The 15,000-nt window shown below is 50.6% G+C and overlaps 1 protein-coding gene across 1 annotated transcript in view; it reads right to left on the bottom strand.

The window, feature by feature from the left end:
* Positions 1-15,000, bottom strand: part of LOC109886808 (leucine-rich repeat-containing G-protein coupled receptor 5-like) — a gene marked incomplete at its 5' end in the record, with an annotated part of 70,196 nt that overhangs the window by 34,821 nt on the left and 20,375 nt on the right. Inside the window, 5 exons of the mRNA XM_031817653.1 lie at positions 1,186-1,257; positions 4,481-4,549; positions 5,473-5,544; positions 12,160-12,231; positions 12,381-12,449. Coding sequence (XP_031673513.1) covers positions 1,186-1,257; positions 4,481-4,549; positions 5,473-5,544; positions 12,160-12,231; positions 12,381-12,449 — 354 coding nt within the window. The remainder of the gene's footprint in view (positions 1-1,185; positions 1,258-4,480; positions 4,550-5,472; positions 5,545-12,159; positions 12,232-12,380; positions 12,450-15,000) is intronic.

Below are 15,000 nucleotides of genomic sequence, written 5' to 3'. Positions count from 1 at the left end.
AGAGGCAGGTAGCCTAGTGGTTAGAGGCAGGTAGCCCTAGTGGTTAGAGGCAGGTAGCCTAGTGGTTAGAGGCAGGTAGCCTAGTGGTTAGAGGCAGGTAGCCTAGTGGTTAGAGGGCAGGTGGCCTAGTGGTTAGAGGCAGGTAGCCTAGTGGTTAGAGGCAGGTGGCCTAGTGGTTAGAGGCAGGTGGCCTAGTGGTTAGAGGCAGGTGGCCTAGTGGTTAGAGGCAACCGGAGAAGTCGTATAAAACGATATGAGCCTCTAGGGGTTAGATGCAGGTAGCCTAGTGGTTAGAGGCAGGTGGCCTAGTGGTTAGAGGCAGGTAGCCTAGTGGTTAGAGGCAGGTAGCCTAGTGGTTAGAGGCAGGTAGCCTAGTGGTTAGAGGCAGGGTAGCCTAGTGGTTAGAGGCAGGTAGACTAGTGGTTAGAGGCAGGTGGCCTAGTGGTTAGAGGCAGGTAGACTAGTGGTTAGTGGCAGGTAGACTAGTGGTTAGAGGCAGGTAGCCTAGTGGTTAGAGGCAGGTAGCCTAGTGGTTAGAGGCAGGGTAGCCTAGTGGTTAGAGACAGGTAGCCTAGGGGTTAGAGGCAGGTAGCCTAGTGGTTAGAGGCAGGTGGCCTAGTGGTTAGAGGCAGGTAGCCTAGTGGTTAGAGGCAGGTAGCCTAGTGGTTAGAGGCAGGTGGCCTAGTGGTTAGAGGCAGGTAGCCTAGTGGTTAGAGGCAGGTAGCCTAGTGGTCAGAGGCAGGGAGCCTAGTGGTTAGAGGCAGGTAGCCTAGTGGTTAAAGGCAGGTAGCCTAGTGGTCAGAGGCAGGGAGCCTAGTGGTTAGAGGCAGAGAGCCTAGTGGTTAGAGCGTTGGACCAGTAACCGAAAGATTGCTAGATCGAATCCCCGAGCTGAGAAGGTAAAAATCTGTCCTTCTACCCCTGTTTGTACCCACTGTTCCCCTGAACAAGGCAGTTAACCCACTGTTCCCCTGAACAAGGCAGTTAACCCACTGTTCCCCTGAACAAGGCAGTTAACCCACTGTTCCCCTGAACAAGGCAGTTAACCCACTGTTCCCCTGAACAAGGCAGTTAACCCACTGTTGCCTGGTAGGCCGTCATTGTAAAATAAGAATTTGTTCTTAACTGTCTTGCCTGGTTAAAATAAGAATGTTTATGATTGATTGATGACAAATAGGAACTCACAGCACTTGCAGGTTGGGTAGCTGGTCACACACAGTGGTGGGTAGGGATGTGATGCGAGCTCCAGTGATGGTCCTACACAGAGTTCAAAGGTCACATCATATTATCCCTGGGATCTGTGTAAAAGCCTTGTGAATAGATTCATTCACTGTATGTGCAGGACATTCCCCAGGGCAGCTTGTTTATATGTATATTAAATGTCCTGATATGTGCCTTGGTATATAATCACACTAGTACAACTAAGAAACACGTATTCATTCAAAAACCCAACACCAACACTATGAAAACCAACACGTCTCAACGTAAAATGACAACTCTGCACAGAACATCAACATTGGATAAAATAATAATCATTAATGATTAAAAAAAAAACACTTGTATTTTGGGGATTTAGTTTCAATCCCGAGAAGACCAGCAGGTTACATGCTGGTTAAGACAACAAATGAGCTGGGAGTCAGGCAGGTTATAACAGCAAACAGTACATTTTCAAATAGGAAAAATTCCATGAAATGATTTGGTTGTGTAGCAGGTCGTGACATGATTGGTGGCAAAACCAGGGCACATTTATTAGTATTTGTGAGCTCTTAAACTCGTTTTCTGTGGGAAAATAATTACCTGACATTGGGTTAGAACAGCAAAGAAGGGTCTGGGTCTGAATGGTTGGGTGTTAGCATTGGGTGTTAGCATTGGGTCTGAATGGTTTGGTGTTAGCATTAGGTCTGAATGGTTTGGTGTTAGCATTAGGTCTGAATGGCTGGGTGTTAGCATTGGGTCTGAATGGTTGGGTGTTAGCATTGGGTCTGAATGGTTGGGTGTTAGCCTTGGGGTCTGAATGGTTGGGTGTTAGCATTGGGTCTGAATGGTTGGGTGTTAGCATTGGGTCTGAATGGTTGGGTGTTAGCATTGGGTCTGAATGGTTGGGTGTTAGCATTGGGTCTGAATGGTTGGGTGTTAGCATTGGGTATGAATGGCTGGGTGTTAGCATTGGGTCTGAATGGTTGGGTGTTAGCATTGGGTCTGAATGGTTGGGTGTTAGCATTGGGTCTGAATGGTTGGGTGTTAGCATTGGGTGTTAGTATTGGGTCTGAATGGTTGGGTGTTAGCATTGGGTCTGACTGGTTGGGTGTTAGCATTGGGTCTGAATGGTTGGGTGTTAGCATTGGGTCTGAATGGTTGGGTGTTAGCATTGGGTCTGAATGGTTGGGTGTTAGCATTGGGTCTGAATGGTTGGGTGTTAGCATTGGGTGTTAGTATTGGGGTCTGAATGGTTGGGTGTTAGCATGGGTCTGAATGGTTGGGTGTTAGCATTGGGTGTTAGTATTGGGTCTGAATGGTTGGTGTTAGCATTGGGTCTGACTGGTTGGGTGTTAGCATTGGGTCTGAATGGTTGGGTGTTAGCATTGGGTATGAATGGCTGGGTGTTAGCATTGGGTCTGAATGGTTGGGTGTTAGCATTGGGTCTGAATGGTTGGGTGTTAGCATTGGGTCTGAATGGTTGGGTGTTAGCATTGGGTGTTAGTATTGGGTCTGAATGGTTGGTGTTAGCATTGGGTCTGAATGGTTGGGTGTTAGCATTGGGTGTTAGTATTGGGTCTGAATGGTTGGGTGTTAGCATTGGGTCTGACTGGTTGGGTGTTAGCATTGGTCTGAATGGTTGGGTGTTAGCATTGGGTCTGAATGGTTGGGTGTTAGCATTGGGTCTGAATGGTTGGGTGTTAGCATTGGGTCTGAATGGTTGGGTGTTAGCATTGGGTCTGAATGGTTGGGTGTTAGCATTGGGTGTTAGTATTGGGTCTGAATGGGTTGGGTGTTAGCATTGGTCTGAATGGTTGGGTGTTAGCATTGGGTGTTAGTATTGGGTCTGAATGGTTGGGTGTTAGCATTGGGTGTTAGCATTGGGTCTGAATGGTTGGGTGTTAGCATTGGGTCTGAATGGTTGGGTGTTAGCTTTGGGTGTTAGTATTGGGTCTGAATGGTTGGGTGTTAGCATTGGGTCTGAATGGTTGGGTGTTAGCAATTGGGTGTTAGTATTGGGTCTGAATGGTTGGGTGTTAGCATTGGGTCTGACTGGTTGGGTGTTAGCATTGGGTCTGAATGGTTTGGGTGTTAGCATTGGGTCTGAATGGTTGGGTGTTTAGCATTGGGTCTGAATGGTTGGGTGTTAGCATTGGGTCTGAATGGTTGGGTGTTAGCATTGGGTCTGAATGGTTGGGTGTTAGCATTGGGTCTGAATGGTTGGGTGTTAGCATTGGGGTCTGAATGGTTGGGTGTTAGCATTGGGTCTGAATGGGTTGGGTGTTAGCATTGGGTCTGAATGGTTGGGGTGTTAGCATTGGGTCTGAATGGTTGGGTGTTAAGCATTAGGTCTTAATGGTTGGGTGTTAGCATTGGGTCTGAATGGTTGGGTGTTAAGCATTAGGTCTTAATGGTTGATGCTAGCATTGGGTCTGAATGGTTGGGTGTTAGCATTGGGTCTGAATGGTTGGGTGTTAGCATTGGGTATGAATGGTTGGGTGTTAGTATTGGGTATGAATGGCTGGGTGTTAGCATTGGGTCTGAATGGTTTGGTGTTAGCATTAGGTCTGAATGGTTGGGTGTTAGCATTCGGTCTTAATGGTTGGGTGTTAGCATTAGATCTGAATGGTTGGATGTTAGCATTAGGTCTGAATGGTTTGGTGTTAGCATTGGTCTGAATGGTTGGGTGTTAAGCATTGGGTCTGAATGGTTGGATGCTAGCATTGGGTCTGAATGGTTGGATGCTAGCATTGGGTCTGAATGGTTGGGTGTTAGCATTAGGTCTGAATGGTTGGGTGTTAGCATTGGGTCTGAATGGTTGGGTGTTAGCATTGGGTCTGAATGGTTGGGTGTTAGCATTAGATCTGAATGGTTGGGTGTTAGCATTGGGTCTGAATGGTTGGGTGTTAGCATTGGGTCTGAATGGTTGGGTGTTAAGCATTAGGTCTTAATGGTTGGGTGTTAGCATTGGGTCTGAATGGTTGGGTGTTAAGCATTAGGTCTTAATGGTTGGATGCTAGTATTGGGTCTGAATGGTTGGGTGTTAGCATTAGGTCTGAATGGTTGGGTGTTAGCATTGGGTCTGAATGGTTGGGTGTTAGCATTGGGTCTGAATGGTTGGGTGTTAGCATTAGGTCTTAATGGTTGGGTGTTAGCATTGGGTCTGAATGGTTGGGTGTTAGCATTGGGTCTGAATGGTTGGGTGTTAGCATTAGATCTTAATGGTTGGGTGTTAGCATTGGGTCTGAATGGTTGGGTGTTAAGCATTGCTCGCTGGACTTACAGGCTCTCAAGACTCTTAGTGCCAGTGAGGTCCGGGAACTCTGTGATTTCTGCTGCACCATTCAGAGATCTGGATACAAAGGAAAAGAGAGAGAAGAGAGAGAGGGAGGGGAAAGAGAGAGAGAGAGAGAGAGGGTGGGGGACAGAGAGAGAGAGAGGAGAGAGAGAGAGAGAGAGAGAGGGTGGGGACAGCGAGAGAGAGGGTGGGGGACAGAAGAGAGAGAAGAGGGGGGGGTGGGGGACAGAGAGAGAGAGAGAGAGAGAGAGAGAGAGAGAGAGGGTGGGTGGGGGGGACAGAGAGAGAGAGGGTGGGGGACAAGAGAGAGAGAGGGTGGGGGACAGAGAGAGAGAGGGTGGGGACAGAGAGAGAGAAGGTGGGGGACAGAGAGAGAGAGAGAGAGAGGGTGGGGACAGAGAGAGAGAGGGTGGGGGACAGAGAGAGAGAGAGAGAGAGAGAGGAGAGAGAGAGGAAGAGAGGGTGGGGGACAGAGAGAGAGAGAGAGAGAGAGGGTGGGGGGACAGAGAGAGAGAGGAGAGGGTGGGGACAGAGAGAGAGAAGGTGGGGGGGGCAGAGAGAGAGAGAGAGAGAGAGAGAGAGAGAGAGAGAGAGAGAGAGAGGAGAGAGAGAGAGAGAGAGAGGGGGACAGAGAGAGAGAGAGGGTGGGGGACAGAAGAGAGAGAGGGTGGGGGACAGAGAGAGAGAGGGTGGGGGACAGAGAGAGAGAAAGAGAGAGAGAGAGAGAGAGAGAGAGAGAGAAAGGGGGGCAGAAAGAGAGAGAGAGATGAAGAGGGACAGATGCATTAGAAAAGGAGAGAGAGCAGACCTTTCCATGATACTAGTCTGAAGTGTACAGAGTTCATGTATATATCATAGATATATTCTTGCTTCACGGCAACAATTCACCTATTTCACTTCACTTCATATAACCTTGATTCAAAAATTGTTTTTCATTTCATATCAAACTAAAGTTAGTGTTTGACTGTTTGACTTACAGTGTCCGCAGCTCAGGGAGGTGCTGGAAAGCCGACTGGCCAACAAACTGGATGGGGTTGTCGTAGAAGAATCTGTTTGAAGACAGAACACGGTGTAAACCCAGGCAACGGGCCAGACAGACAGTTCACATTGTAGCACGTCTGTCCTCTCTGCTCTGTTCTGCTCTGTTCTGGCCAGACAGACAGACAGACAGGACTAGGGGAGAGACAGGACTAGGAGAGAGACAGGACTAGGAGAGAGACAGGACTAGGGGAGAGACAGGACTAGGGAGAGACAGGACTAGGAGAGAGACAGGACTAGGAGAGAGACAGGACTAGGAGAGAGACAGGACTAGGAGAGAGACAGGACTAGGAGAGAGACAGGACTAGGTGAGGGACAGGTCTATAGGGAGGGCTAGGTGAGGGACAGCTCTATAGGGAGGGCTAGGTGAGGGACAGGTCTATAGGGAGGGCTAGGTGAGGGACAGGTCTATAGGGAGGACTAGGTGAGGGACAGGTCTATAGGGAGGACTAGGTGAGGGACAGGTCTATAGGGAGGACTAGGTGAGGGACAGCTCTATAGGGAGGGCTAGGTGAGGGACAGGTCTATAGGGAGGATTAGGTGAGGGACAGGTCTATAGGGAGGGCTAGGTGAGGGACTGGTCTATAGGGAGGACTAGGTGAGTGACAGGTCTATAGGGAGGACTAGGTGAGGGACAGGTCTATAGGGAGGACTAGGTGAGGGACAGGTCTATAGGGAGGACTAGGTGAGGGACAGGTCTATAGGGAGGACTAGGTGAGGGACAGGTCTATAGGGAGGACTAGGTGAGGGACAGGTCTATAGGGAGGACTAGGTGAGGGACAGGTCTATAGGGAGGGCTTAGGTGAGGGACAGGTCTATAGGGAGGACTAGGTGAGGGACAGGTCTATAGGGAGGGCTAGGTGAGGGACTGGTCTATAGGGAGGACTAGGTGAGGGACAGGTCTATAGGGAGGACTAGGTGAGGGACAGGTCTATAGGGAGGGCTAGGTGAGGGACAGGACTAGGTGAGGGACAGGTCTATAGGGAGGACTAGGTGAGGGACAGGTCTATAGGGAGGGCTAGGTGAGGGACAGGTCTATAGGGAGGGCTAGGTGAGGGACAGGTCTATAGGGAGGACTAGGTGAGGGACAGGACTATAGGGAGGGCTAGGTGAGGGACAGGTCTATTCAAGGACTAGGTGAGGGACAGGTCTATAGGGAGGGCTAGGTGAGGGACAGGTCTATAGGGAGGACTAGGTGAGGGACAGGTCTATAGGGAGGACTAGGTGAGGGACAGGTCTATAGGGAGGGCTAGGTGAGGGACAGGACTAGGTGAGGGACAGGTCTATAGGGAGGACTAGGTGAGGGACAGGTCTATAGGGAGGACTAGGTGAGGGACAGGTCTATAGGGAGGACTAGGTGAGGGACAGGTCTATAGGGAGGACTAGGTGAGGGACAGGTCTATAGGGAGGACTAGGTGAGGGACAGGTCTATAGGGAGAACTAGGTGAGGGACAGGTCTATAGGGAGGACTAGGTGAGGACAGGTCTATAGGGAGGGCTAGGTGAGGGACAGGACTAGGTGAGGGACAGGTCTATAGGGAGGACTAGGTGAGGGACAGGTCAATAGGGAGGACTAGGTGAGGGACAGGTCTATAGGGAGGACTAGGTGAGGGACAGGTCTATAGGGAGGACTAGGTGAGGGACAGGTCTATAGGGAGGACTAGGTGAGGGACAGGTCTATAGGGAGGACTAGGTGAAGGACAGGTCTATAGGGAGGACTAGGTGAGGGACAGGTCTATAGGGAGGACTAGGTGAGGGACAGGTCTATAGGGAGGACTAGGTGAGGGACAGGTCTATAGGGAGGACTAGGTGAGGGACAGGTCTATAGGGAGGGCTAGGTGAGGGACTGGTCTACAGGGAGGACAAGGTGAGGGACAGGTCTATAGGGAGGGCTAGGTGAGGGACAGGTCTATAGGGAGGACTAGGTGAGGGACAGGTCTATAGGGAGGGCTAGGTGAGGGACAGGTCTATAGGGAGGGCTAGGTGAGGGACAGGACTAGGTGAGGGACAGGTCTATAGGGAGGACTAGGTGAGGGACAGGTCTATAGGGAGGGCTAGGTGAGGGACAGGTCTATAGGGAGGACTAGGTGAGGGACAGGTCTATAGGGAGGGCTAGGTGGGGAACAGGTCTATAGGGAGGACTAGGTGAGGGACAGGTCTATAGGGAGGGCTAGTTGAGGGACAGGTCTATAGGGAGGACTAGGTGAGGGACAGGTCTATAGGGAGGACTAGGTGAGGGACAGGTCTATAGGGAGGACTAGGTGAGGGACAGGTCTATAGGGAGGGCTAGGTGAGGGACAGGTCTATAGGGAGGACTAGGTGAGGGACAGGTCTAGGTGAGGGACAGGTCTATAGGGAGGACTAGGTGAGGGACAGGTCTATAGGGAGGACTAGGTGAGGGACAGGTCTATAGGGAGGACTAGGTGAGGGACAGGTCTATAGGGAGGACTAGGTGAGGGACAGGTCTATAGGGAGGACTAGGTGAGGGACAGGTCTATAGGGAGGGCTAGGTGAGGGACAGGTCTATAGGGAGGACTAGGTGAGGGACAGGTCTATAGGCAGGGCTAGGTGAGGGACAGGTCTATAGGGAGGGCTAGGTGAGGGACAGGTCTATAGGGAGGGCTAGGTGAGGGACAGGTCTATAGGGAGGACTAGGTGAGGGACAGGTCTATATGGAGGGCTAGGTGAGGGACAGGTCTATAGGGAGGGCTAGGTGAGGGACAGGTCTATAGGGAGGGCTAGGTGAGGGACAGGACTAGGTGAGGGACAGGTCTATAGGGAGGACTAGGTGAGGGACTGGTCTAGGAGAGAGACAGGACTAGGTGAGGGACAGACCTATAGGGAGGACTAGGTGAGGGACAGGTCTATAGGGAGGGCTAGGTGAGGGACAGGACTAGGTGAGGGACAGGTCTATAGGGAGGACTAGGTGAGGGACAGGTCTATAGGGAGGACTAGGTGAGGGACAGGTCTATAGGGAGGACTAGGTGATGAGGTGAGAAATGTTTCAATGGCCAAATGATCCGTTCCATATTTATCCAATCTAGTGGTGAAATAGTTTTGGCTCTGCTCTGCCCGGGCCGGGCTATATCCATGTTGTTAACTCTGGGCTGGGAAGGGAGGAAGGATGGAAGGATGGAGGGAGGGAGGGATGATCAGGAGAGATAGATCTTTCTGTGCTCAACAGGTATTTGGCCCTGTTCGGTAATGTGCTGCGGGTCGCGGCTAGGAAAAAATGAGGTTGGGATTTATAGTGGAGGGGAATCTGAAACAACAGGGTTCGGGGTGAGTTGGACGTGAATAAAGAAGTTCAACAGACATCGACCTTGGGAGAGGGAGAATATCTCAAAAGAACCACTCTGCTCGGCTTTACAGCAAACCAAGTGGTAGGGCTGCCAAGTTGTTGTTTTTCAAATGAACGATTGGGCCTTTAAGATGGATGAAGAAGGGTCTGTTCTAGTGTTGGATTGGTCCAGTGGCCAGGAACTGGTATAGCTAGAGGTGCTGGAAGTTACCAGCAGGTCCAGGGTCAGAGTGTGGAGAAAAGGAGCGAGAAAGAGAGAGGGGGAGAGAAAGAGAGAGTGGGAGAGAAAGAGAGAGGGGGAGAGAAAGAGAGAGGGGGAGAGAAAGAGAGAGGGAGAGAGAAAGAGAGAGGGAGAGAGAAAGAGAGAGGGGGAGAGAAAGAGAGAGAGGGAGAGAAAGAGAGAGGGGGGAGAGAAGAGAGAAAAAGAGAGAGAAAGAGAGAGAGGAGAGAGAGGGAGAGAGTAAAAGAGAGAGAGAGAGAGAGAGAGAGAGATCAGCAGAATTCAAGGATCGGAGTGAAGCTATTTTGGCAGGCCAACTAGGCAGATATCTCCGCCCGGACACACTTTGTTCTGTTCTGTTCTCCGAGCTGAGACGCTGAAGACATGAAGTTTCACGCCAAACCGACAATAAGCAAAAACAGAACTATTTTTATTTTTATATACCTCACAGCATTAAGAACAGACACTATATATACAAAAGTATGCGGAGACCCCTTCCAATTAGTGGATTCGGTTATATCAGCCACACCCATTGCTGACAGGTGTATCAAATCAAGCACACAGCCATGCAATCTCCATAGACAAATATTGACAGTAGAATGGCCTTACTGAAGAGCTCAGTGACTTTCAACATGGCTCCGTCATAGGATGCCACCTTTCCAACATGTCAGTTCGTCAAATTTCTGCCCCGCTAGAGCTTGTCCCAGTCACCTGTAAGGGCTGTTATTGTGTTTAGGAGAAACAACGGCTCAGGCGCGAAGTGGTAGGCCACACAAACACAGAACGGGACCGCCGAGTGCTGAAGCACATACCGAGTTACAAACTGCCCCTGGAAGCAACATCAGCACAATAACTGTGTGTCGGGAGCTTCATGAAATGGGTTTCCATGGCCGAGCAGCCACACACAAGTCTAAGATCACCATGCGTAATTCCAAGCGTCAACTGGAGTGGTGTAAAGCTCGCCGTCATTGGACTCAGTGGAAATGTGTTCTCTGATTCACCATTTGGCAGTCCGACAGACCAATCTGGGTTTGGCAGATGCCACGAGAAAGCTACCTGCCCCAATACATAGAGGTAACTGTAAAGTTTGGTGGAAGAGGAATAATGGTTTTTCATGGTTCGGGCTAGGCCACTTAGTTCCAGTGAAGTGAAATCTTAACACTGCAGCATACAATGAAATTCTAGACAATTCTGTGCTTCCAACTTTGTGGAAACAGTTCGGGGGAAGGCCCTTTCCTGTTTCAGTATGACAATGCCCACGTGCATAAAGCGAGGTCCATACAGAAATGGTTTATTGAGATCGGTGTAGAAGAACTTAACTGGTCTGCACAGAGCCCTGACCTCAACCCCATCGAACGCCTTTGGGATGAATTGGAACGCTAACTGCAAGCCAGACCAAATCGCCCAACATCAGCGCCCGACCTCACTAATACTCTTGTGGCTGAATGCAAGTAAGTCCCAGCAGCAATGTTCCAAGAACTAGTGGAAACTCTTCCCAGAAGAGTGGAGGCTGTTATCACAGCAAAGTGGGGGGACCAACTCCATATTAATGGCTGTGAGTTTGAAATGAGACGAACAGGTGTCCACATACTTTTGGTAATGTAGTGTAGTTTCATGAAGAGAGAAAAATGGCCCTGTCATGTGACGGAAACTATAATAGTTTTTATTCACACCATATAACTAACTATAAGCTGTAGCACTCATTTCTCTATGGCCGCAATAACATCTGCTAAATATGTGTATGTGACCAATAACATCTGCTCAATATGTGTATGTGACCAATAACATCTGCTAAATATGTGTATGTGACCAATAACATCTGCTCAATATGTGTATGTGACCAATAACATCTGCTAAATATGTGTATGTGACCAATAACATCTGCTCAATATGTGTATGTGACCAATAACATCTGCTAAAAATGTGTATGTGACCAATAACATCTGCTAAATATGTGTATGTGACCAATAACATCTGCTCAATATGTGTATGTGACCAATAACATCTGCTAAATATGTGTATGTGACCAATAACATCTGCTCAATATGTGTATGTGGCCAATAACATCTGCTAAATATGTGTATGTGACCAATGAAAATGTGATATGAACAGTTGATATATCACAATCAACGAATAAAACAGACACAGTGGGTGGCGTTATGATATAATGTGTAGAATCTGTAATAGTCGATTCACGCAAAAATGCAAATGCTTTCCGTTTGAGTTATATTAGGTTTTATTTTCATTTTAAATCGCATCGGAACTCGCTTGGTGAAACTGAAGTTAGCGCATATTGTTTCGGACGTTTAACATAATCACTCTAAACACTCTAAACACTCTAAACTCTAAACACTCTAAACTCTAAACACTCTAAACTCTAAACACTAAACTCTAAACTCTCTAAACTCTAAACTCTAAACACTCTAAACTCTAAACTCCAAACACTCTAAACACTAAACTCTAAACACTCTAAACTCTAAACTCTAAACACTCTAAACTCTAAACAACCCTTTTACGTAAGTTTATGGAAAAGTGACAAAGCCGTCAGAAGAGTTCTGGTTGAGGAAAGACCTCTGGATTGGTTCTCACAGGAGAGGAAGGAAAATCCCTGGGGAACACAACAGCACAACAACATCTAAGGGCCTGGTACACACACACACACGCACGCACGCGCACACACACGCACGCACGCACACACACGCACACGCGCGCACACACACACACACACGCACGCACGCGCACACACACGCACGCGCACACACACACACACACACCCGCACACACACACACGCACGCACGCGCACACACACACACACCCGCACACACACACACACACACACGCACACACACACACACGCACGCACACACACACACGCACACACACACACACCCGCACACACACACACACACACACCCGCACACACACACACACACACACACGCACACGCACGCACACACACACACGCACACACACACACGCACACACACGCACACACACACGCACACACACACACACCCACACACAAAGACACTGGGTTGTAGTGAAAGCAGGGATCTCTTGCCGAAAGCAGCAGTCTGATTGGCGTCGTTAGTTATGTCGACCTACATTGTCAGAAGAGTGGAGTGTCCAGTGAAGGCCTGCTCGGGGATGGACTTGATGTTGTTGCTGTGGAAACCCCTGGAAGGTGAACATTACAACAGATGGTTGAAGGAGGTTACAGACCAGAGGGTGGACTGAGGACAGGACAAAGGTCAGAGGTCAGGGGTAAGGGGTCAGGGCAGCGTTAGCACAGCTGGTAGTAAAGACATATAGACATGCATACTCACAGCTCCTTCAGGGTGCTCAGGGCTCTGATTGCAATAGGGAACTCTTCCAGGTTGTTGTAGTTGAGATCTCTGTCAGGGGAAGGAGGGAGGGGGAGGTACGGAGGGAGGGAGAGGTACGGAGGGAGGGAGAGGTAGGGAGGGGGAGGTACGGAGGGAGGGAGAGGTACGGAGGGAGGGAGAGGTACGGAGGGAGGGAGAGGTACGGAGGGACGGTGAGGTAGGGACGGTGAGGTACGGAGGGAGGGAGAGGTACGGAGGGAGGGAGAGGTACGGAGGGAGGGAGAGGTAGGGACGGTGAGGTATGGAGGGAGGGAGAGGTACGGAGGGAGGGAGAGGTAGGGACGGAGAGGTACGGAGGGAGGGAGAGGTACGGAGGGACGGTGAGGTACGGAGGGAGGGAGAGGTACGGAGGGAGGGGGAGGTATGGAGGGAGGGGGAGGTACGGAGGGAGGGAGAGGTACGGAGGGAAGGAGAGGTAGGGACGGGGAGGTATGGAGGGAGGGGGAGGTACGGAGGGAGGGAGAGGTACGGAGGGAGGGAGAGGTAGGGACGGAGAGGTACGGAGGGAGGGGGAGGTACGGAGGGATGGGGAGGTACGGAGGGAGGGAGAGGTACGGAGGGAGGGGGAGGTACGGAGGGAGGGAGAGGTACGGAGGGAGGGAGAGGTACGGAGGGAGGGAGAGGTAGAGAGGGAGAGGTACGGAGGGGTACGGAGGGAGGGAGAGGTACGGAGGGAGGGGAGGTACGGAGGGAGGGAGGTACGGAGGGGAGGGAGAGGTAGGGAGGGAGAGGTACGGAGGGAGGGGGAGGTACGGGGGAGAGGTATGGAGGGAGGAGAGGTACGGAGGGGGGGGGGGGGGGGCGTATGGAGGAGGGAGAGGGTACGGAGGGAGGAAAGGTACGGAGGGGGGGGTATGGAGGGAGGGAGAGGTACGGAGGGAGGGAGAGGTACGGAGGGGGGGGGTATGGAGGGAGGGAGAGGTACGGAGGGAGGGAGAGGTACGGAGGGGGGGGGGGTATGGAGGGAGGAGAGGTACGGAGGGAGAGGTACGGAGGGAGGGAGAGGTACGGAGGGAGGGAGAGGTACGGAGGAGAGGTACGGAGGGGAGGTACGGAGGGAGGGAGAGGTACGGAGGGAGAGGTACGGAGGGAGAGTACGGAGGGAGGTACGGAGGAGGGAGGTACGGAGGGAGGGAGAGGTACGGAGGGAGAGGTACGGAGGGAGAGGTACGGAGGGAGGGGGAGGTACGGAGGGAGGGAGAGGTACGGAGGGAGAGGTACGGAGGGAGGGAGAGGTACGGAGGGGGGGGGGTACGGAGGGAGGGAGAGGTACGGAGGGAGGGAGACAAATTGAGATGTGATTAGAGTTCCTGCTGTGGTCATGTATAAGTATTAGACACATGATAACTGCTATGCCATTACAATTCATGTGGCTTTTTATTCAATGTCCATCCTATGAAAACATGGCCGGTTTCCCAGACCCATAATTATTCCTGCTCCTGGACTAGCAAAGGATGCTCAGTCCAGCAATAGGCTTACTCTGTGTCTGGGACCCCGGAGGGTATAGTCAGTACTGCCTTATTGCACTGTTAGCTAGCTGTTGTCCTTGAGTTCATTATTTGTGTTATGGCCGTTCAGGTTGACATAAACAGTCCATAGAGATGTGCTGGCAGACAGACAGGCAGACAGACAGACAGGCAGACAGACAGACAGACAGACAGACAGACAGACAGACAGACAGACAGACAGGCAGACAGACAGGCAGGCAGACAGACAGACAGACAGACAGACAGACAGACAGACAGACAGACAGACAGACAGACAGACAGACAGACAGACAGACAGACAGACAGACAGACAGACAGACAGACAGACAGACAACTTCACAATGGCCCACTATTTGAAACCAAGACCCTCCAACTAAGCACACATCAACTGGGATCTAAGCCAGACACATGGGCCTTGGTTGCCCCCACAACCAATAGTGGACTGAAACAGAAACACCCAATAGTGGACTGAAACAGAAACACCCAATAGTGGACTAAACAGAAACATCCAATAGTGGACTAAAACAGAAACACCCAATAGTGGACTGAAACACGCAATAGTGGACTGAAACAGAAACACCCAATAGTGGACTGAAACACCCAATAGTGGACTAAAACACCCAATAGTCAACTAAAACAGAAACACCCAATAGTGGACTGAAACAGAAACACCCAATAGCGGACTAAAACATGAGCATAAACACTTAAATAGGAAGGGAACCACTCAACTTAACCCGGCCGACAGTGTTAGAGTTCCACCCAGACCCAGACTGCTTCCCAAATGGCACTCTATTCACTATATAGTGCCCTACTTTTCACTAGTGCCCTATGGGAAGTGCACTATAAAGAGAATAGCAATAGTGTGCCATTTGGCACCGCAGATCCTATCGATGTTTCCCAGGGTCTCAGAGGAAGACCAGAGGGAAGTAATACTCCACTATTCACCATCCTGCTACAGAGTCCATCAATGGAACCAACAACCGTCCAACGGGGACCTGTTCATTCATGGAAACGTTGTTACTTAACGTTTTCCTCTCGTGTCGATAGGCCCGTGATAAACAACACTGTGTGTC

The sequence above is a fragment of the Oncorhynchus kisutch genome, unplaced genomic scaffold, assembly GCF_002021735.2.
Source record: "Oncorhynchus kisutch isolate 150728-3 unplaced genomic scaffold, Okis_V2 scaffold1110, whole genome shotgun sequence".
NCBI classification, from domain to species: Eukaryota; Metazoa; Chordata; class Actinopteri; order Salmoniformes; family Salmonidae; genus Oncorhynchus; species Oncorhynchus kisutch.
This window is presented reverse-complemented; position numbering and strand designations above follow the sequence as displayed.